General features: G+C 39.2%; 1 protein-coding gene across 1 annotated transcript in view; it reads right to left on the reverse strand.

The window, feature by feature from the left end:
* The window catches only part of EGF (epidermal growth factor), a 142,064-nt gene extending 120,674 nt beyond the window's left edge, over window positions 1-21,390 (reverse strand). Inside the window, exon 1 of the mRNA XM_049885522.1 lies at window positions 20,809-21,390. Coding sequence (XP_049741479.1) covers window positions 20,809-20,938 — 130 coding nt within the window. The 5' untranslated portion in view covers window positions 20,939-21,390. The remainder of the gene's footprint in view (window positions 1-20,808) is intronic.
* Window positions 21,391-23,389: the final 1,999 nt, after the last annotated feature.

A 23,389-nucleotide genomic window follows, 5' to 3' on the forward strand; every position in this document is an offset into this window, starting at 1 on the left:
TCAGCACAAGTGAGAACAATCTCTAATGTTTAGTTAGACTTTTTAAGGATTGGGGATAATGGAATAACTGGCTAAGATCAGATATGTTCTTTTTTTAAGCCAGTGCCCTGCCTCACCTCTGAGTTATATCTACCAGGTCAATGAAAGCACTAGAACTGTTGCTATCCTTTCTAGACTAAGAGTGAGGGAGAAACATCTCATCTCCAGAGAGATGAAGACAGAGTATTTCTGCCACCTGAGACCCGCATCCTAGAATCTTCTTCACTTCCATCTCAAGATTAGCATTCTGCCAGTGCAGAAGAAAGGAAGTAAGATTGGTTTAAAATCTGGTACCACAATTTCTTTTCTGATAAATAACTATTTTTGTTTAGCAAAACACTTAAGTGCTCTAATTAGTAATCTTGGTGCCAGAAGCAGGATCCAGAGAAGACCACTAAGGACCCCTCACTGTTGGTGAGAGTTCAAGTGCAATACCACAATTGCTCTTTGTGCCCAATTGTTCTCTCACCACAACTAAGGAACTTGGTGATTTTTCCAGGTTCAAGCTTCACCCCTTTTGTATTGAACTGTGAGCAGTTTTGCAGGTCTTTTCCTTTTGTTCTATTTGCGGTAAGATTTGTGAATCTCTGCCTTCAGACAGCTGTTTAATGGGGATCTCAGTTTAGATATAGTCGTCTTAGGGATTCTAAGCATGAGTTCCTTCTGCTTTCATTCTGGAGCAGCATGTTTCTTGGAAGTGGGCTGACTACCATACTTTACTCAAATCATGCACCCATTTGTATGTTTTTGCAGACCACACAACTCCTTGTGCATTATTTTCCTAAGCATCCTATACCAATATTTTTTCACTTTACTAACTTAAATTTCATTTTTTTTTTCTGTCCAATGGATTTAATGTTACCAGGATAAAACTGATCTCATGGAAACTTCATTTAAGGTATATGTTTTCCTAAATCAAGTGCAACCAACGGTGAACTGAACAGGCTTATGATGGAATTGGGACGCTGTGTTGAAACCAAAGAGAATGAATGCACGGAGAGCTAGAAATTAGTAAGTAAGAGATGATCCTGGGCCTTAAACTACAAGAACAAGGTGTTTTTTTATATTTTATTACCTTCAAAATCTTAAACTGAAATGTAATTTTTTTTATAAACAATATCTTTGAAATCAACAAATAAAAGTCACCTGAAGAAATTGTGTTTTCATCTTAAAATAGGCCATTTTATTTTATTCATTCATTATCCTCATCATCCAACTCTTAGAACTCTTAAAGTCCAATCCCTCATCACTATTATCATTGAAATATCACAGAGCTGCCTGCAGACGCCCTTCTGTGACTTATGAACTGATGTCATCATCATCACTGCTTTCTGCGTCTTCATCTTCATCAATGGTATTCTGCTGGCACGCAATCCTGGCCTTTCCGAAGCCGTCGTGAATGGTTTCTGGGGTTCTTTTCCCCCAAGCAGAGGCCACCCACTCGCAGACTTCTGTAAACAATGCTCACTTCAGTCATCCTGATAGTGTGAACTCATGAATCCCAGACTGCATCCACTCTTTTACTTGCCGTCATGTGAAGGTTGCTGGCCTACAGTGATTCTTGTTCTCATGGAAAGGTCATTCTTTTTCATGAATTTAGAAATCCAGGTGAACTCCTCCTTGAAATCTGGGATTCCTCCTTTATTGGTCAGAAGCTTCAGTTTGATCTGAATTGCAACAGTAAAGATACTTGATTTTGTTCCCTTTGAGAAATGATCCACTCTTTCAAGTTGTTCTCCAACTCTGGCCATTTCACTTTGGGCCTATGACATGTGCGTTTTCACAGATTCCTTTTCTCCAGCTCCTTTTTCTCCCTTCTTCATTTTTGCATGGTTGACTCTCCAACCTCAAACTCTCTCACTGCCACTCTGTTGTTTGTTTCTTCTGCCCCTGCAACAGCTTTCAGTTTGAAGTCAGTGCCGTAGGACTTGCACTTAATTCCTGCCATGATCCTAAAGGGTTCTAAGATTTAGATTTATAAACTGAAAAAATGTGCACAATGTAATTGATAACTGGCTGGTTCTAGTAAAGATATTGCAAAATTTAAATGGAAGGTGTACAAGAAGCAAGGGTCTTTTTATACGCTCACAAGCATATGTCTACAGTGACTCGTGATCGTTGATCAAAGACGTCAGTGCTAATAAGGCATAATTCAAAACAGCTCATCAGATCTTTCCTAACCGTGATCAATTCTGACTCATAGCGACCCTATAGGACAGAGTAGATCTGCCCTGTAGATTTTCCAAGGAGTGCCTGGTAGATTTGAACTGCTGACCTTTTGGTTAACAGCTATAACCCTTAACCAATATGCCACTAGGGTTTCCATGTAGACTATGAAATAAGCAGACCTAACATGGCTTGAATTGTGGGAATATTGAATATCCCATGGACTGACAAAAGAACAAACAAATCTGCCTTGGAAGAAGTACAACCAGAATGCTCCTTAGAAGCAAGGATGATGAGACTACATCTCGCATACTTTGGACATGTTATCGGGATTGATCAGTCCCTGGAGAAGAACATCACGCATGGTAAAATAGAGGGTCAGCGAAAAAGAGAAAGATCCCTAATGAGATGGATTGGCACGGTGGCTGCAACAATAGGCTCAAGCATAGCAACAATTATGAGGATGGTGCAGGACCAGGCAGTGTTTCATTCTATTGTGCACAGGGTCCCTATGAGTTGGAACCGACTCGATGGCACCTATCAACATAATAACATAGCTTAATGGTTTCACTTAAGATGATCTGATAAGGTTTTTATATTCAACTGTTGAGCCTAGAGTGATCATGTATCAGTTTTCCTCTTTTTACTCCTCCAATTAAAAGTTGGACTCAGAAGATGACTGTGATAATTATGTCAATGCAGGTTGAACCAAGATTCCTATTGATAGCTACTCAATGGCATTTACTCCAGTGGAGGCATCACTTTGTTTACACTTCCAATTAATAGCATGTGATTTATGGACAGGCTTCAGTGGGTTCAAGGTTCCAGCTGATGGACTCAAAATCAACAGGGATATAACTATTAAGCTAATAGAAACAAATACACAGTTTCAATTCTTTATTTTCCAGTTACTGGGGTATTATCAAACTTGATCCATGACTTCTTGACCGTGGCTTACACCTTTATTACACAAATATGATCAAAAGTAACATTTTTCAATGATTGAATGAAGGTGAGTGAGGCCAAAATTCACTTCTGGAAATGTCACTAGACATGTGGGTTATGTACATGGACACGCTATGCCAGAAGTTTTTACATAACTTCACCATGTCCGAGCATTATATGTGTGTGTGTGTGCACGTTATTTACATGGGCATGCTATTTGCAAAAAATACAGTATACTAAGGATTGAATTTACAGTGGCCACTTTGGGGAACTTCTGTTTGATGCCTGGGTTCCATTGTTGGCTCCCATTTGTGTTATTTGAGCACTCTTTTTGGACTGGCTCCAAGTGAAATCAGACTGGGTCTAATAAAGAAAGTCAGACTAGATTTGACAGAGGCCTCAGACAGTTTTTTTAAATGGGTTCAGCCAAGTCCAAAGGGCCTCAGACCCCTCCACCTGGCACTCTGGCAAGTTATATTGACCCAGAACTTGTGTTTTACTTTTTTCTGTCAAAATGGGTTCGACCTTACCAAAGACAACTCTGGAGTTGCAGTAGCCACTTTAGGGAGCTGGGATCTCATTTGCCTTGCTTCCTGTTGTGATGTCTAAAAGTGTTGTGCTGTTTAAAATTGTCGACTGTCATAAAAAGGGCAATCATAAGGTAGAACAGAGGTATAGGCCCTATAAGCCTGTAGTTTGAGCCAGCCTAGCATCTGCTCGGATGAACTTTTCCATAGGTTACCAATAAAACCATCTTGTTCTTGTCCTGAGAGCTTGGCTTTGACCCAGAGAGAGCATTCTGTCTCTTTTTTCCACCTGCCGTCAGGTAGGGGTCCAAGACTGACCATTGCCAACTTCATGGAGTTATTTAAGTCTCAGCACTTTCTACTTCTAGGAAAACTGCCTTCTACATGTTCTTTTGTTCTTAATTCTTGCACATGTCTTTCTAAATGATAATTTCACTAAGAATGATTTGGGCCCTCAGTGGATACTTTGGGAAACTTTTGATATAAATTGAAAAGTGCACTGAAAAAAAGGATAGGGTACTTATTTTGATTGGTATAACGAAGCCTCAGAAAGACAAAATTATTCTAAAATTGCATCTCTAAAAGATCCTTCAAAGCGCACAGAAGATAGAGTTACATATATGTAATATTTTCCTACCTCTGGATAGTGTTACCAAATTTGATTATAATATCCTTTCAAAGAGTTTTATTCTGATTGGTTAGATATAAATGCACACTGATATAAACTGAATAATACTAAAAGTCCCCAAAATTAAGGAAATTGTACCTCAAATACTTTCAACATTTACCCATTTTCATAAATTAGATATAATATCCACTCTTCTTTGAAAGAAGGGTTAATCATTATGTTTAGAGATATTTTGTCTAAAATTTTCTTAAATTGACTTTATTTTGCTTTGCATACCACAGAAATAAATTTCCTTGTCAGTTGCCTTACTTTTGTAATGAACTCTCATCAGATCTTTCCTAACCATGGTCATTTTTAAGTGTTGTCATCTGCGGATTGTTTTTACTCTGACTCTCTAAAAGCACTTGCTATCAACCACAAGGCAGAGCATTTCAACAAAAAAAGGCTGCCTCAGAAACCCATGGACATGACTATGTCAGATATTTTGGGTGTGGACTGCTAACAACACTGCTTAAACCACTAGACTGAATAAAGATTTCTAGAACTCTTGTGGAGAAGCTGATGGTTTCACAAGCCTGCAAACTCAAAATAGAACGGAATAGCAATTAATTACATAGGACTGAATGGATTGACAGATTATTATAGGTTTTGTGGGAAGTGTTGCTGATGTGTTGATGTTCTATTTTCTGGATATAAGAAACCTCTTTTCTCTTTCCTCCTAAATTATCTATAACTTATAACAATTTAGTTTACCACATTTTTTTGCAAACAAAAATGAAACATTTAATTTTTTCTCCCTGCCTGATTCCTCTGGAATTGGAAAATTCTTCATAAGTGTTTTTATTTTTATAGCAATTTTTTATTTATTCATTTATTTTAACCTGTCCTCCTTGTTAATAGGAGATAATTGGAAATCTTGGTTATATAACCAAGCTTTGACTGGAATCTCATGTTTGAGAATGATGTTCATAGAATCAACTATGACTAGACATTTTTAAGGAATTAATGTTGACTTTATGGGTTTTTTTTTTTTTTTTTTTATGTTTACAAAGCCCTCCGAGAAAAACTGGCCTGGTACCTGACTTATAAGTTTTCCAGTCTTGCAGGTAAACAAGGAAAGTCACTTCCTGGCAGGCCAAGAACCTTATATTTTGGGACCTTGAAAATAGGTGGGTGCCAAAACTGTGGGTACTACAGGTGAAATCTAGTGGCAAGTTCTTGGCTTGGCTTCCTAGCCTCAAGAAACTTTTACAAATTCAATGTGAGATTTCGTATGAAAACTTACAGCAAAGCAAATTTAAAAGATTATGTGATAAATTACCATTCTGGCTGCATCTATGTAAATAATAATGAACAACCTTACTTTTAGATCTTTAAGATTGTCTTTTGATCAAGAGGAGGGTAACTGTAGAGAGAAATTTTATGTTTCATTAGAAAGTTATGGCAAGCCTTTGTAGGCTATCAAATTTTGATTCTATTCATTGTCTTTGATCTATTTTACATCTTTTTGTAAACTACAGACAACTAATGGTTTTGTTCCTTATCTGCACGTTGGACTGGTTTTTGTTACATAGCTCATGCTTTTCCCTGTGTCTATATGTAATCAATAACCCAAAGGGAAAATTAGAAACATGAGAGAGACCACTGATGTAAAAACAAGAGAACAAACTGATGTCCATTTAGATGCAATATTAAATGAAAATTGGAAAAAGTCTCTCACTAAAGGCAAATTTATAGGATGCTCAATTACGGAAACAGTTCCTTTAATTGCAGGAACTGCAACATTGGCCAAAGTAAAACCTAAAATACCATGGGAGTTGTCCTCCTGGATAAATGTTTATTCTTGGGATCCTTGGCTCAGAGAAATTTTTTGAAACTGAGGCACCGTCTCTTAGTATCTGTACTAAATGGTAATCAAGACCTTTTTTGACATTTACAGATAAATGCAAGCTTAGAGAATTTGTAAAAACCAAACCAAAGCTACAAGAACTACTAAAGGAAATTGGTCAGAAAATCAATAACATCAGATAACAACACAACACAAGATCACAGAACAGAACATCCTGTTATCAACCAGAATAAGGAAATCACAAAAACAAATAAAGGTTAATTTTAAAAAGAAAAAAATGCTCAACACAGGGAATCATTGAAGTCATTATGTAGAAGATCACAATAATCAAAAAAAGGGACTAAATACAGGAGGCATAGATCTTCCATAAGGAGAGGAAAACAAGGCAATATAGGACGATACAAGCTAGGCTTTTACTTAGAAAAATAGGGGTAAATATTAAGGTAACCACAAAGAGGTCTAACAATTCCATAACTCAAAATAAAAACCAAGAAAAACATAACGACTCAGCAAACATAAATTCGACTACTATGAAAATGAGGAACACACAATTTACAAAGAAAAGCGTCTCAGCACAAAAAAGTAAGTGGAAAAATGAAATTGTCAACAACACACACAAAAAGGCATCAAAATGCCAGCACTAAACTCATACTTATCTATAATTACACTAAATGTAAATGGACTAAATGCACCCATAAAGAGACAGAGAGTCTCAGACTGGATAAAGAAACATGATCCATCTATATGCTGCCTACAAGAGACACACCTTAGACTTAGAGACACGAACAAACTAAAACTCAAAGAATGGAAAAAAATATATCAAGCAAACAACAATCAAAAAAGAGCAGGAGTAGCAATATTAATTTCTGACAAAATAGACTTCAAAGTTAAATCCACCACAAAGGATAAAGAAGCACACTACATAATGATCAAAGGGACAATTGATCAGGAAGACATAACCATATTAAATATTTATGCACCCAATGACAGGACTGCAAGATACATAAAACAAAGTTTAGCAGAACTGAAAAGTGAGATAGACACCTCCACAATTATAGTAGGAGACTTCAACACACCACTTTCGGAGAAGGATAGGACTTCCAGTAAGAAGCTCAATAGAGACACGGAAGACCTAATTGCTGCAATCAACCAACTTGACCTCATAGACCTATACAAAACACTTCACCCCACAGCGGCAAAGCATACTTTTTTTTCTAGCACGCATGGAACATTCTCTAGAATAGATCACATATTAGGTCATAAAACAAACCTTTGCAGAATCCAAAACATCAAAATATTACAAAGCATCTTCTCAGACCACAAGGCCATAAAAGTGGAAATCAATAACAGAAAAATCAGGGAAAAGAAATCAAATACTTGGAAAATGAACAATACCCTGCTCAAAAAAGATTGGGCTCTAGAAGACATTAAGGAGGGAATAAAGAAATTCACAGAATGCAATGAGAATGAAAACACTTCCTATCAAAACCTCTGGGACACAGCAAAAGCAGTGCTCAGAGGTCAATTTATATCAATAGACACATGCATAAAGAAGAAAGAGCCAAAATCAGAGAACTGTCCCTACAACTTGAACAAATAGAAACTGAGCAACAAAAGAATCCATCAGGCACCAGAAGAAAACAAATAATAAAAATCAGAGCTGAACTAAATGATTTAGAGAACAGAAAAACAATTGAAACAATTAACAAAGCCAAAAGCTGGTTCTTTGAAAAAATTAACAAAATTGATAATCCACTGGCCAGACTGACTAAAGAAATACAGGAAAGGAAACAAATAACTCTAATAAGAGACGAGATGGGCCATCTCACAACAGACCCAACTGAAATTAAAAGAATCATATCAGATTATTACGAAAAATTGTACTCTAACAAATTTGCAAATCTAGAAGAAATGGATGAATTTCTAGAAAAACACCACCTATCTAAACTAACACAATCAGAAGTAGAACAACTAAATAGACCCATAACAAAAAAAGAGATTGAAAAGGTAATCAAAAAACTCCCAACAAAAAAAAAGCCCTGGCCCGGAAGGCTTCACTACAGAGTTCTACCAAACTTTCAGAGAAGAGTTAACACCACTACTACTAAAGGTATTTCAAAGCATAGAAAATGATGGAATACTACCTAACTCGTTCTATGAAGCCACCATATCCCTGATACCAAAACCAGGTAAAGACACCACCAAAAAAGAAAATTACAGACCTATATCCCTCATGAACATAGATGCAAAAATCCTCAACAAAATTCTAGCCAATAGAATTCAACAACATATCAAAAAAATAATCCACCACGACCAAGTGGGATTTATACCAGGCATGCAAGGTTGGTTTAGTATTAGAAAAACCATTAATGTAATATACCGTAAAAATAAAACAAAAGACAAAAACCACATGATCTTAAAAATTGATGCAGAAAAGGCATTTGACAAAATCCAACACCCATTCATGATAAAAACTCTCACCAAAATAGGAATTGAAGGAAAATTCCACAACATAATAAAGGGCATCTATACAAAGCCAACAGCCAACATCATTCTGAATGGAGAGAGCCTGAAAGCATTTCCCTTAAGAACGGGAACCAGACAAGGATGCCCTTTATCACCGCTCTTATTCAACATTGTGCTAGAGGTCCTAGCCAGAGCAATTAGGCTAGACAAAGAAATAAAGGGCATCTGGATTGGCAAGGAAGAAGTAAAATTATCTCTATTTGCAGATGACATGATGTTATACACAGAAAACCCTAAGGAATCCTCCAGAAAACTACTGAAACTAATAGAAGAGTTTGGCAGAGTCTCAGGTTACAAGATAAACATACAAAAATCACTTGGATTCCTCTACATCAACAAAAAGAACATCGAAGAGGAAATCACCAAATCAATGCCATTCACAGTAGCCCCCAAGAAGATAAAATACTTAGGAATAAATCTTACCAAAGATGTAAAAGACCTACACAAAGAAAACTACAAAGTACTAGTGCAAGAAACTAAAAGGGACCTACGTAAGTGGAAAAATATACCTTGCTCATGGATAGGGAGACTTAACATAGTAAAAACGTCTATTCTACCAAAAGCCATCTATACATACAATGCACTTCCGATCCAAATTCCAATGCCATTTTTTAAAGTGATGGAGAAACAAATCACCAACTTCATATGGAAGGGAAAGAAGCCTCGGATAAGTAAAGCATTACTGAAAAAGAAGAAGAAAGTGGGAGGCCTCACTCTACCTGATTTTAGAACACATTATACAGCCACAGTAGTCGAAACAGCCTGGTATTGGTACAACAACAGGCACATAGACCAATGGAACAGAATTGAGAACACAGATATAAATCCATCCACATTTGAGCAGCTGATATTTGACAAAGGCCCAGTGTCAGTTAATTGGGGAAAAGACAGTCTTTTTAACAAATGGTGCTGGCATAACTGGATATCTATTTGCAAAAAAAATGAAATAGGGCCCATACCTCACACCATGCACAAAAACTAACTCCAAGTGGATCAAAGACCTAAACATAAAGACTAAAATTATAAAGATCATGGAAGAAAAAACTGGGACAACTTTAGGAGCCCTAATACAAGGCATAAACAAAATACAAAACATTACTAAAAATGACGAAGAGAAACCAGATAACTGGGAGCTCCTAAAAATCAAACACCTATGCTCATCCAAAAAAAAAAAAAAATTTTTTTTCTAAAGACTTCACCAAAAGGGTTAAAAGACCACCTACAGATTGGGAAAAAATTTTCAGCTATGAGATCTCTGACCAGCACCTGATCTCTAAAATCTATATTATTCTGTTAAAACTCAACCACAAAAAGACAAACAACCCAATCAAAAAGTGGGCAAAGGATATGAACACACACTTCACTAAAGAAGATATTCAGGCAGCTAACAGACACACGAGAAAATGCTCTCTATCATTAGCCATTAGAGAAATGCAAATTAATCTACGATGAGATTCCATCTCACTCCAACAAGGCTGTCATTAATCCAAAAAATACAAAATAATAAATGTTGGAGGGGCTGTGGAGAGATTGGAACTCTTATACACTGCTGGTGGGAATGTAAAATGGTACAACCACTTTGGAAATCTATCTGGCGTTTTCTTAAAAAGTTAGAAATAGAACTACCATACAACCCAGAAATCCCACTCCTCGGAATATACCCTAGAGAAATAAGAGCCTTCACACGAACAGATATATGCACACCCATGTTTATTGCAGGTCTGTTTACAATAGCAAAAAGCTGGAAGCAACCAAGGTGTCCATCAAAGGATGAATGGTTAAATAAATTATGGTATATTCACACAATGGAATACTACGCTTCTATAAAGAACAGTGATGAATCTGTGAAACATTTCATAACATGGAGGAACCTGGAAGGCATTATGCTGAGTGAAATTAGTCAGATGCAAAAGGACAAATACTGTATAAGACCACTATTATAAGTTCTTGAGAAATAGTATAAACTGAGAAGAACACATTCTTTTGTGGTTACGGGGGGAGGGAGGGAGGGAAGGTGGGAGAAGGTTATTTGCTGATTAGTTAGTAGATTAGAACTACTTTAGGTGAAGGGAAGGACAATACTCAATACAGGGAAGGTCAGCTGAACTGGACTGGAACAAAAGCAAAGAAGTTTCCGGGATAAACTGAATGCTTCAAAGGTCAGCGGAGCAAGGGCGGGGGTTTGGGGACTATGGCTTAAGGGGACGTCTAAGTCAATTGGCATAATAAACTCTATTATGAAAACATTCTTTATCCCACTTTGAAGTTTGGCGTCTGGGGTCTTAATTGCTTACAAGCGGCCATCTAAGAGGCATCAATTGGTTTCAATCCACCTGGATCAAAGGAGAATGAAGAACACCAAGGTCACATGATAACTATGAGCCCGAGACAGAAAGGGCCACATGAACTAGAGACTGACATCATCCTGAGACCAGAAGAACTAGATGGTGCCCGGCCATAGCCGATGACTGCCCTGACAGGGAACACAACAGAGAACTCCTGAGGGAGCAGGAGACCAGTGTAATGCAGACCCCAAATTGTCATAAAAAGACCAGACCTAATGGTCTGGCTGAGACTACAAGAATCCTGGCAGTCATGGTCCCCAAACCTTCTGTTGGCCCAGGACAGGAACCACTCCCGAAGACTACTTATCAGACATGGAAGGGACTGGGCAATGGGTTGGAGAGAGATGCTGATGAAGAGTGAGCTACATGTATCAGGTGGGCACTTGAGGCTGTGTTGGCATCTCCTGTCTGGAGGGGAGATGGGAGGGTAGAGAGGGTTAGAAACTGGCGAAACGGTCACGAAAGGAGAGACTGGAAGAAGGGAGCGGTCTGACTCATTAGGGGGAGAGTAAATGTGAGTATGTGGTAAGGTGTATATAAGCTTATATGTGACAGACTGACTTGATTTGTAAACTTTCACTTAAAGCTCAATAAAAATTATTTAAAAAAAAAAAAAAAAGATCTTCTTTGGTCAAATTCTCAGTATCCCTGAGAGTATGGCCAGGAGAAAGGAATGTAAAAAGAGAGAAACTGAGATATAGGAATTACAAGATTCCTCTGAGAGTACAGCACCATTTCACAAAGGTAACTGAACAATGTGAAATGCATCCAAGAACAGATAAAAAGAAGTAGTGTGGAGACAGGTAATCATAACATCTCGAACCCCCTCTGGGATAAGATAACTCTGATAGCCTGGAAGCTGGTTAAAGTTTATCTTGTGCAAAGAATTTAACTTTAGGCAATTTCAAGTGAATGGGGGTCACAGAAACTACCTGGTAACCTAATGTCAGCTAATCTCAGAAAGGGGACTTGATTTCAATCAGTCATGTTGAGGCTGACAATTGGTTAATTTTTACTGTTTTCTCTTCTTTAAAGTGTCATGTAGCTAGCTTGCATTGAGCCATTTGTTTTTTAGAAACAAAATAGTCTCCCTGTATGCATACAAAATAACTGCTCAGATAAAACCTATACGTTTTAATTTCTTTGTGCTCTGATTATTTTTTAACAGTAATTTAAGAAAAAAAAATTTTTTTAATTTAAAAGAGTCACCCCAGGATATGATCAGGAAAACAAATGGAGGAGGAAGAAATCTTAAATGTTCTGCATAAGGATGTGGACCCTCTGAAGTAAAGTAAACCAAAAACACCCAAACCCATTTCTGTCGAGTAGATTCCCCAACTTATAGGGGCCCTAAGGACAGAGTAGAACTGCCCCATAGGGTTTCCAAGGAGTACCTGGTGAATTTGAACTGCCAACCTCTTGGTTAGCAGCCATAGCTCTTAACCAGTATACCACTGGGGTTTCACGGAGTGAAGAGCCTCAGAAAAAGGGAAGGGGTATAGATTAGCATAACTGAGGCAGAAGAAGGGTCCCACTAGATGGCAGAAGGCTAGTGTCAAAAAAGAGAACGCTGGTAAGCCCTTGCCACAGAAAGCAATCATTGTAAAACTTTTAGGAATCAAACCAAACCCCCTGCTGTTGAGTCGACCCTATAGGGCAGAGTAGAACTGCCCCATAGAGTTTCCAAGGAGTGCCTGGCAGATTCAAACTGCTGACCTTTTGGTTAGCAGCTGTAGCACTTAACCACTACGCCACCAGGGTTTCCACTTTTAGGAACAGAAATATCTAAATGTTCTGCTTTAGTTGTTTGATATGCTGGGCCAATGTAACCAGGTTTTGGGGGTTTTTTTTGTTTTGTTTTTTTGGCCTTCAACCTTCAGTAAAGTCTATACTCTCACAGCTCATAGCACTGGGGCTTTTGAGACGTAAGTAAAGCAGGATGGTGTCTGGTGTGAGGGCGAAAAAGGGATAGCACAGAGGGAATGAGACAAAGAGTAGATGAATAATTCACTAGAAACGAAACCAAAACCAGTGGGGAACACGTTGCCATCCACACCCGCACGAATCCTCCAAGATAAGGTACAGAGACACTGGGTTTCCCCAGGATGTAGAATGGAGGCTCAGGCCCTTTTTTTTCTTTTGGTGAATTCTTTTTTTTTTTTTCAATTGTACTTTAGATGAAGGTTAACAGAACAAACTAGCTTCTCAAACAGTTATTGTTTTGTGACATTTGTTACCATTCCCACGACAGGTCAACACTCTCCCCTTCTTGATCTTGGGTTTCCTATTACCAGCTTTCCTGTCCCCTCCTGCCTTCTAGTCCTTGCCCCCCGGACTGCTGTGCCCCTCTAGTCTCGTTTTGTGTTATGGGCCTGTCTAATCTTTGGTTGAAGGGTGAACCTCAGAAGCCACTTCTTTACTGAGCTAAAAGGGTGTGTCCAGGGGCCATACTCTCAGGGTTTCTCCAGTCTCTGTCAGGCCAGTAAGTCTGGTCTTTTTTTTAGAATTTTGTTCTACATTTTTCTCCAGCTCTGTCTGGGACCCTCTATTGTGATCTCTGTCAGAGCAGTCGGCGGTGGTAGCCGGGCACCATTTAGTTGTGTTGGACTCAGTCTGGTGGAGGCTGTGGTAGTTGTTTTTTGTTTGTTTGTTTGTTTCGTTTTTTAATATCACCAGATACGGTGACCCCAGCAAGGCCATGGGGCTTTGGGATTTTGGAAACTCCAGCCCACTCTCAGAGATGTCCTCTGACCTCAGGCCCTGTGGAAAGGCCTCAGTGCAGTCAAGATAAGAATATTTTTTAAGTCTGAGTTACCTAAGTTATTCAGTCTCCTTGTTTTGGGTGTAAAATGAAACCACATGGTTGCCAGGGCCCTCCTGCATTCCTTTCTTTCTCTCCAGCAAAGGTTCATCTTAGTGCTACTTGTCAGGTATACCCTCTAAATAAAACAGCGAGATGGCCTGTAATTCTTTTGTGGAGTCCCCAGTACTCTCTGAAGGCATGTGTTACCTGGGTCATTTTCTACCTTTCTACAGAGCAGAAGATAGTATATCTCCCAGATGAGGAAGGCAAAAAGGCTTGAAACAGCAATCTGGAACTCTAGTTACACTTATCTCCACGGTTCATGCAGAATTTCCTAGAAAACTATCCCGGAATTCAAAACTATTTTGAACAAAATTAATTCATCATAGGACATTCTCCTGTAAGATGACCTCCAGAATGCAAACTTCTATATTTTCTTAAAGTTCTTACTATTGATATGTTACATAAGTATACAATAGTCCTAAAACTAGATAAATGGCTAAGGATGGTAGGTTTTCCATGCTCTTGCAATTTTATAGTTCAGTAAAAAGCAAAAGAAACAAACAAAAAAAAAAAGCTAAGTTGATCATTGAGGTGTTCCTTTGGTCATAAAACAAACTAAAACGAGGTGTATTAAAACAAACAACAAAAAAGCATGACAGTATGAGCCTTTACCAACAATAGTACCATTGTTATGCATAATTGGACTTTACCTAGTAAGCAAAATAAATACAACACATTATTCAAGTTGTCAGATTTGGCACATCATAAGACAGGATGCCCAATTAAATTTGAATTTCAGATTAAAAAATTTTAAATATTTTAGTATAAGCATTTCCCATGTAATATTTGAGACATTAAAAAGTATGTAATTATTTAATCTCACAATCTACACATTATTGCATTTTTATTTTGACCATTACACACGGAGAAAAGTTATTCACTATGAAAAAAAATCTAGTAATCTTTTTGCATATTTCTTTGCATTTAAGGGAAAGGAGCTGAGCTAATAATGAGGAAAGGTAAAGTATTTTTTTTCCTATCATTTTACTATTTCTTTAGAGCAGTATCTCCCAAGTAGGGTGTGTACCATTTAGAAATTATGTAAGATGATTCATTGTTTTGTGGAAAAAAATACTAGAAATACCAACTGTTTTTATAATGTTCATGATATTAGTAAATATTAACCAATTGCCATGGAGTTGATTTCAACTCGTGGTGACCACATGTTTGTCGGGGTAGACCTATACGCCACGGTATTTTCAATGGCTGATTTTTTTTTTTAGTAGATGTCCACGTCTGTCTTCTGAGGCACCTCTGGGTAGACTTGAACCTCTTACCTTTTGGTTAGCAGCCAAGTGCACTAACAGTTTGCACCACCCAGGGACTCCTTAATGCTCACGACATGTATGTAATTGACAAATTCACTACCGTCTGTCAGTTTGTCATACTATGGTGGCTTGTGTGTTGCTGTGATGCTGGAAGCTCTACCACTGGTTTCTCAAATACCAGCAGTGTCACCCATGGTGGAAGGTTTCAATGGAGATTCCAGACTAAGAAAGAGTAGGAGGAAAGGCCTGGCAATCTACTTCCAAAATTTAGCCAATGAAAACCCTGTGGAACACAGTTCTGATCACAAGAGAATACTGTCTGTTATAGTGCTGGAAGATGAGCCCCCTGAGTTGGAGGACACTCAAAATAGACAGTGGCCACAACAATGGACTCAATTGTGAGGATGAGGTAGGGCTGAGCAATGCTTTGTAAGGTCACCGTGAATTGGAGCCGACTCATCAGCAGCTAACAACAATTGATTTAAAAAAAAAAAATGCATTGGGAGCATATGCCCACTTTTTTTTTTTTTTTTTGACAGATGGAGCAGAGTTTTAAGACCACTAATCTAAAAAACTTCAACCAATCATACTAAACATGGAATTGTTTCAAGTGGATTTTCATAAAGACATATTCGTAAAGTATAAGGTTATGGTTTTGAATTAACTTGAACCGAATTACTAGTTCATTTACTCTTTTTTGATGGGACACAATCAATCACTTGCTCTACTCTATACACAAGCAAATTATTCTCATCTTCCAACGTCTAAGTGTCAAAAATGTGAACAACCCCAAATTCGTCTACAAACATAAATTCATTTAAAAAACTAATTTGCAACCCTTTATATGCCCGTGAAAGCTTTAAAATCTTGGAGAAATGGATCCCAAACATGAGGAAAAAATAGGCAAAAAATTTTAAATAATCGCTACCATTTTCAAGTGGCATGTTTTTGCCACTGCTGTTTAAATAAAATTATTACCCTCTGCTAAGAAATCTAGAAAATAGATTTAGTTTGCACTGAATGAGGTTTTCTATCAGTTGATGTCATAGAAAGACAACCACTGGAGTTGCAAATTTGCAAAGGCTCTAGTTCAAAACAGTTTGATATGTGTTTGTATTTTTGCATATTTTAACTTTTATTAGACACTGCCCTATTAACTTCTACAATTATTATTCATACCAATTCACAGTTCTACCAAAAATGTATGAGTACCAATTTCCCCATCCTCTCAAAAGCACTGAATGTTATTAAACGTTTAATTTCTTCCGATCTGATGGGTGAAATAGATAGCTCATTGTTATTTTCCTTTATATTTATCTATTAGTGATTTTTTTAAATTTTATTGTGGTTTAGGTGAAAGCTTATAGCATAAATTAGTTTTTCATCCAAAAATCTTATACACAAATGGTTTTGTGACATTAGTTGCAATCCCTTCCAAGTGTCAGCACTCTCCCCCTTTCCTTTTCCACCCTGGGTTCTCCGTGTCCATTGGTCCAGTTTTCCTGTCCCTTCCTGCCTTCATCTTTGCTTTTGGGTGGTTGCTGCTCATTTGGTCTCATATACTTGATTGAACTAAGAAACACGTTCCTCATGTGCGTTATTGTTTGTTTATAGGCCAGTCTAATCTTTGGCTGAAAGGTGGGCTCTGGGTGTGGCTTCAGTTCTGAGTTAGCACAGTTTTTGAATTTTAATAAGCATTGCTTCTGATTACAAAAATACAAATTGTACATATTGAAAATATTTTGACCTTAATCTTTAATGTTGTAAAGCTATCCCTACAAAAAAACCCAAACCCATTGCCATCAAGTCGATTCCCAACTCATAGTGACTCCCAGTGACAGAGTAGAGATGCCCCATAGGGTTTCTCAGGCTGTAATCTTTACAGGAGCAGAGCACCAGGTCTCTCTCCCACGGAGCCACTGGATGGGTCCGAAGCACTGACCTTTCAGTTAGCACCTGTGTGCTTAACCACTGGATCACAAAACTGTCATCAGGTTTTTCAAAATACTATTTTTTCATGTGTAAAAAAAATGAGCAATAATTTCAGAGAAGCCCAAATCACATTTAGAAGCTACTACTACTAATATTAATAATGATAACATTAAAATAACAAAAATATTAACAGCAGCTAGCACTTATTAGTGCTTACCACATGCCAGACTGTTTTGTGCACTTTACCTGTTTTAACTTAGTAGTTTTCAACCCAGGCTGCCTGTTAGAACCACCAAGGGACCTTGAAAAAAAAAAAAAAAGGAAAAACTGACACCTGTATCCACCTCAGAAAAGACCTCCAGAGTGGTAACCTGGACATTGGTGGTTATAATGTGCAGCCAGGGTTAAAAAACAAATACATCAAAACAATCCTGACAACAAATCTAGGAGGGTATAATTACTTTGCAGTGCCCCCCAAAAAAAAACCAAACCCACTGCCATCGAGTCGATTCCAACTCATAGCGACCCTATAGGACAGAGTAGAACTGCCCCATAGAGTTTCCAAGGAGTGTCTGGCAGATTCGAACTGCTGACCTCTTGGTTAGCAGCCGTAGCACTTAACCACTACACCACCAGGGTTTACACTTTGCAGTGAGGAAAGTGAAATACATGGTTCACGAACATCAGTGTTGGGATTTGAACCCAGCCAGGCAGTTTGGCTCCAAAATTTAAAATCTTTACCACTAAGCTATAGGGCAGTGGTGGTTCAGTGGTAGAATTTACCCCTTCTGTGCAGGACACCTGGTGGCACAATAGTTAAGCACTGGGCTGCTAACCAAAAAGTCCACACTTCAAACCTACCAGTGGCTCCATGGAAGAAAATACCTGGCAATCTGCCCCTGTAAAGATCACAGCCTGGGAAACCCTATGGGGCAGTTCTACCCAGTTGTATAGGGTCACTATGAGTTAGAATTGACTGGACAGCACACAACAACAATACATGGAGACCTGGGTTCAATCCCCACCAATGCACCTCAAGTGCAACCACCACTCTCTGTCAGTGGAGGTTTGCATGTTGCTATGCTGCTCAACAGGTTTCAGTGAAGCATCCAGGCTAAAAAAGACTAAGAAGAAAGGCCTGGCAATCTACTTCCAAAAGTCTGCTAATGAAAACACTGTGGATCACCACAGTTCAATCCCATTGTACACAGAGCCAACATGGTAGTCAGCCCCCAACAACAGCAATCTCTAAGCTGTACTTACTACCCCTCAAAGACCACAAACCACTGTGTATTTAGGGGTGACACAGTGGTTAAAAGCTCCATTGCTAAACAAAAGGTCAGCAGTTTGAATCTATCAGCCACTCCTTGGAAACCCTATGAGGCAGTTCTACTGTCCTGTAGGGTCGCTATGACTTGGAGTCAACTCAATGACAGCAGATTTCATTCACATGCTATGCATAAAAAATCATTTCTGTAATTTCTTTGCAGTTAGATTAAAAAAAAAAATGTTTTTTTTTTTTTTTTTTTGCATGACCTTGGCTGAAAAAACAAACAAGATCCTGATCATGGAATTACTTTGCCTTGCACATGACTGGGAAGCTGACCAAGCCTTAGCCGGTGCTGAAATCAGTCATTTCACTGTTTACTGTAGAACGTTATCTACCCAATTGGCCAGCTCAGCGCCCCAGGATTCTTCTTGCAGCCAGCTCTCTGAGCTTGGCCTGTAGTTCGTTCTCATACAAATACTGCAGGTACAGATGGCAAGCAGGGACACTTCCTTTCCTCTACTGATATTTCTCCTCCAGGGCAAATAGGCTTGAAAGTTCAGAAGCCACTTGCCAGCAGTTTTCTTTACTGTTCTCCTCAGCTACCGTAGCTCAGAGAGAAGTTAACAGAATTCTCAGTCAATTTTAAAAGGCAGGAATGGAAAGAAAGCCTAATTCTGTGTTGCTATCACTTGTTTTATCCCTTGTTTTATCCAGGTAGCAGTCACATGCGTTACAACCTTGCATCGGTTTATCTGAAACTTGTCAGACCACGAAGTACCCTTCCTGCTGGGTCAGGTTGGCAGCAGAGGTGATCTGTCTCAATGCCAAGGAAAAGAAATAAGGCAAGGAGAATTTAAATGGGGGAAAAATAGACTATGGAATCATATCTATTTAGAGAGGAGAAAGAAATACTATACTGTGAAATGCAGGGGAGGGTAGGGTGTGAGCCAGGCATTTATCAGCTGACTTGAGAAGTGGAGTGTTAAGCAGGGGGTTTAAACCAGTGATCTGCAAGGAACAATGGAGTAAAGAGGCAGAGACTCACAAAGTGGCATCCAGACATTCTAACTCCATGGGGTCTCTGCCATGTCACTGCACTGTTCCAATAAGGCACTTCACAGTATGATTTGATCAGAGACTCAGGCAAGACATGGAGCCCAAGAGGCTATTTATTGAGCTCAGCTGCTAACCAAAAGACTGGCGGCTGGAACCCACCCATCGGCACTGCAAAAGAAAGACCCGTAGATCTGCTTCTGTACAGTTTACAACCTAGAAAACCCTATGGAGCAGTTCTACTCTGTCACATGGTGTCACTATGAGTCAAAAATCTGCTTGACGGCATCTAACAACAACCACAACATCTGCTGGCTACTATGCTAGGTGGCCTGTTCCACCTGTCATGTGATCTCCACAACAATCTCGAAAGGCAGGTAGTATTATTTATTATGCTTCCAGTGATATTCCATTGTAACTCAACTTTTAAGTGGGCAGCATGGGTTTGAAATGAGATCTGTTTGGTTCTAAAACCTATGTTTCTTCAACTCTCTGTCACTCTGTGACAATGAAGAAAGACAAGAAGTGTTGTCAGGGCAGCTCACGTTCTCTAAGGGATGGAAATGGATGCCTTCTCTGAGCGACACGTGGAGACCTACGTGTGGATTAAACAACATAAATCAGCAGAGAGTGAGAAAAGAAAGAAAGAGACAGGTTTTTCAGGAAAGGTCTTGAGGCAGGATTGTTATTTGCATTCAGGGAAACTCTTGTTTTCCCTTGATTAAAAATTGCATCTAATCTAGATGGAGAGAGTACTGCTTATTTACCCATTTCCATTTCCATTTCTTAACAGCTCTCAAAGTTACAGTGCACCTGTTACTAAAGCAACCAGCGCCAAGTCAGAGATTCAGAAACGGCGGGAGGGGGAGAGGAGAGAGGTCAACTTTAAACTTACGTTAATCCTCACAACAACAGAATCAGGCTTGTTCACAATTTCCTTGATATTTTTTTTCTGACATTAACCCTTTCTGAGCTCATACACAAAGTTACCATAAATAAATAAATAAAAGGATTCCCCCACCTTTGGCTTAAATGAGGACAGTTGCAAAAATAAATAAACAAAACACGTTTCCCCAGTTTCTAGTATAAAGCTAATCAACTAAGAGGAATCAACTAAGAGGTTAGTTACTCCTCATGTCAGAATAGACTGATGCTTGAAAGAAATGTTCAACTAGTCCAAAAGAACAGTTTGAGAGCCATAAATTTTTATAGTTGGTAGCAGATGAGGGCTAACAGCTGCTAAAATAAACACTCACCGGTGAACAAAAATAAAGCAAATATTTACATCGAAAAACAAGTCAGAACAAAATGCCAAAGTATACAAGGCAGAATGAGTAGGTATGTGACCACGGCAGCCCCCCAGAGGACGTGTTGATTTTCCTTTTATTACTTACCCACGCAAGTAGAATCCCCATTTCCTGCAGGGGGGCCTGTAGGGCAGTACCAGTGCTGCAGAGCTGAGAGGCTAACAAAACTAAACTGAAAAACTACTGACAACAGAATAATAAATAAGAACAGCCGCATCTTGATGGGTTTGAACTTTCAGTAGAAAGTAAGTAGATTTTGCTACAGGAGGGCCCAGGCAAAGCGAGGGTGTCTGACCCCAAGCTTGTCCACCGAGGTTGGCCTGAGGTCTTGGGGCATCTTTTTACTCTCCTGTTTTGCTCTTACGCTCCAGCTTCCTTCTCCTGTAACTCAAGACAGCTTCCAACTGCAGCCTGAAAGGGACACTCCAGGAGAGCGTTCTTCAGCTAAACTGTCTGGAGCCAGTAAGAAATACCTGACACCCTTACGTCAAAATTTGCAGAATTGAACAGGCAACCTCTGGAGGCCTGCAGCAGACTTCAGAGTGACAGGCAGAGCAGTGGAGGCAAAGGCTAGGGAGAAAAACGAAAGGGAAGAATTCATGGAAAACTCCAGTCAGGACCCTTGAATGAGGCTGAAAGAAGAAATACAGAGGTACGGTTCCTCATCAAACGCAGTTTCTCTCTTTGAAAAAAGTAGAATGACTCTCCTTTCCTTTTTAAAGCTCTTTTGGCTCCACCCTCCTTTCTTTTAGTGACACTTGAGTGAGCCTCTGTTTGCAAATGTGAATGTGGGCAATTCCGCACCACAGGAAAGCAGGGACGGCTGCCAAAGAGGAGATAACTCGCTACTCACCATAAATATTCTGGGCAGAACCAGGGAAAGAACAGTTAGGATATGGGGAGGAGCCCGTAGTGTCTTGGAGGTACCTGTTGAATACTGGCTATACTGTAATATCTTGAAGGACAGAGACCAAATGAAACCATGCAAAGTAAATCCACAGTGAGCAACACCGCTGATAATTCAGATTTATAGTGATTGATCATTCACATGAGCAATGTAATGATAACTCACTTTCAGCTCATTATTTGAATGAAATGTCAACACCCAATCTTTCTTTTCTCTCCTGTATATTTTATAGCGGAATTTGCAAGATTATTCTTTCCAAATCAAAGGGAAATCCCTGAAGCCAAATGAGGAGATACAGTATTAACAGACACCTTTTCTTTCAGCATGAACATAATAAAGCATCACAAGGGGCCAGGAGTGCAGGGAAAGGAGTGGGCTGTAATGACAGAGCAATGCTGGAAAAAATAAGCTAATCGTGCAAATGCTGGGAAGCACTGGAAACCCAGCACAGCTGAATGCTCTTCCCTGTCTGACAACGTAAGCTACGTTCAAATATCGGCGATACAAATGAAAAGCTTCAAATATTGGTTTAGCTGTCTGGATCATCACTTTCTACTTGGAGCAAGAGCAGTTATTTCTTCAGCAATGAACACCCCCACACACACACAAAAAAAAGGCCATTGAGGTCAAGTCCATTCCGACTGGTAGCAACCTACAGGACAGAGTAGAACTGCCCCATAGGGTTTCCCAGGAATGGCTGGTGGATTCGAACTGCCGACCTTTTTTTGCTTAGCAGCTGAGCTCCTAACCACTGCACCATCAAGGCCCAGAAATATCCAGCTCAGGCAAACTATTTACACCAGACTGGATGAACAATGGAAAATTCTGTCAGTTTACTCTACCCAGAAAAACAGTCTTTCATTCAAATTGCTCAGAGGTAGTGTTCCAAGTACTAGTCAAAATGTAGATAAAGCAGGAGTTCCCAAAACAACAGTCACCTGAGGGAATGCCCGTTATAGAGGACAATGGAAACAACTCTAAGCCTTTGCCACATATTTAATCATGTTCTGATTATCCTGCAAAGATTGTGCTATTTTTCACTTATCCAGCTAAAATCAGGATTTCTCTAATTTCGGTCAGCCTCTGCCAGGCAGCTCTGACTCCTGACGAGAGAAATAGGCCCTGGGCAGGAGAAGGAAAAAAACCCACATGGAATGGGGAGAAGGAATATTCCACTGCTTTTTGGACTCAGTCAGACATAAGACTCAGACCGAGTGTCCCACAAACAACCTGTCCTGACTACTATTCAGTTTACTAGCCTTCTTAATAAGCTTCCCCTTCAGCAAACTCATTGCCACTGTCATAGATAACAGCAGTACAAGGGGCTTAGAAGACAGCCAAGGATCAAGCTGTGTGAGTGAAAAGGTGTGGGGAGAAAGATGTGAGCACAAATATGAAACAAGCCACAGCTATATTCTATTTGGGCTTTGGATTCCTTATTTTTATTTATTTATTTTTTTGGTTTTATAAAGGTTTGCTTTCCTAATTACTTTTTACCTGGGCTAACGCTGTCATCGGATGGGTTTTTTAATGCTATCATTGGAGTCTCTCGGTGGCACAATGGCTAATGCACTCAGCAGCTAACCAAAAGGCTGGAGGTTTGAGCCCACCCAAAAGTGCCTTGGAAAAAAAGCCCTGGTGATCTACTTCCAAAAAATCGGTCATTGAAAACCCTGTGGAGCACAGTTCTATTCTGCCACACGTAGGGTCACCATGAGTCAGAATCAACTCATATAGCAACTGTTTTTTTTTTTTTTAGTG

The sequence above is a fragment of the Elephas maximus genome, chromosome 5 (genome assembly GCF_024166365.1).
Source record: "Elephas maximus indicus isolate mEleMax1 chromosome 5, mEleMax1 primary haplotype, whole genome shotgun sequence".
Taxonomy (NCBI): Eukaryota; Metazoa; Chordata; class Mammalia; order Proboscidea; family Elephantidae; genus Elephas; species Elephas maximus.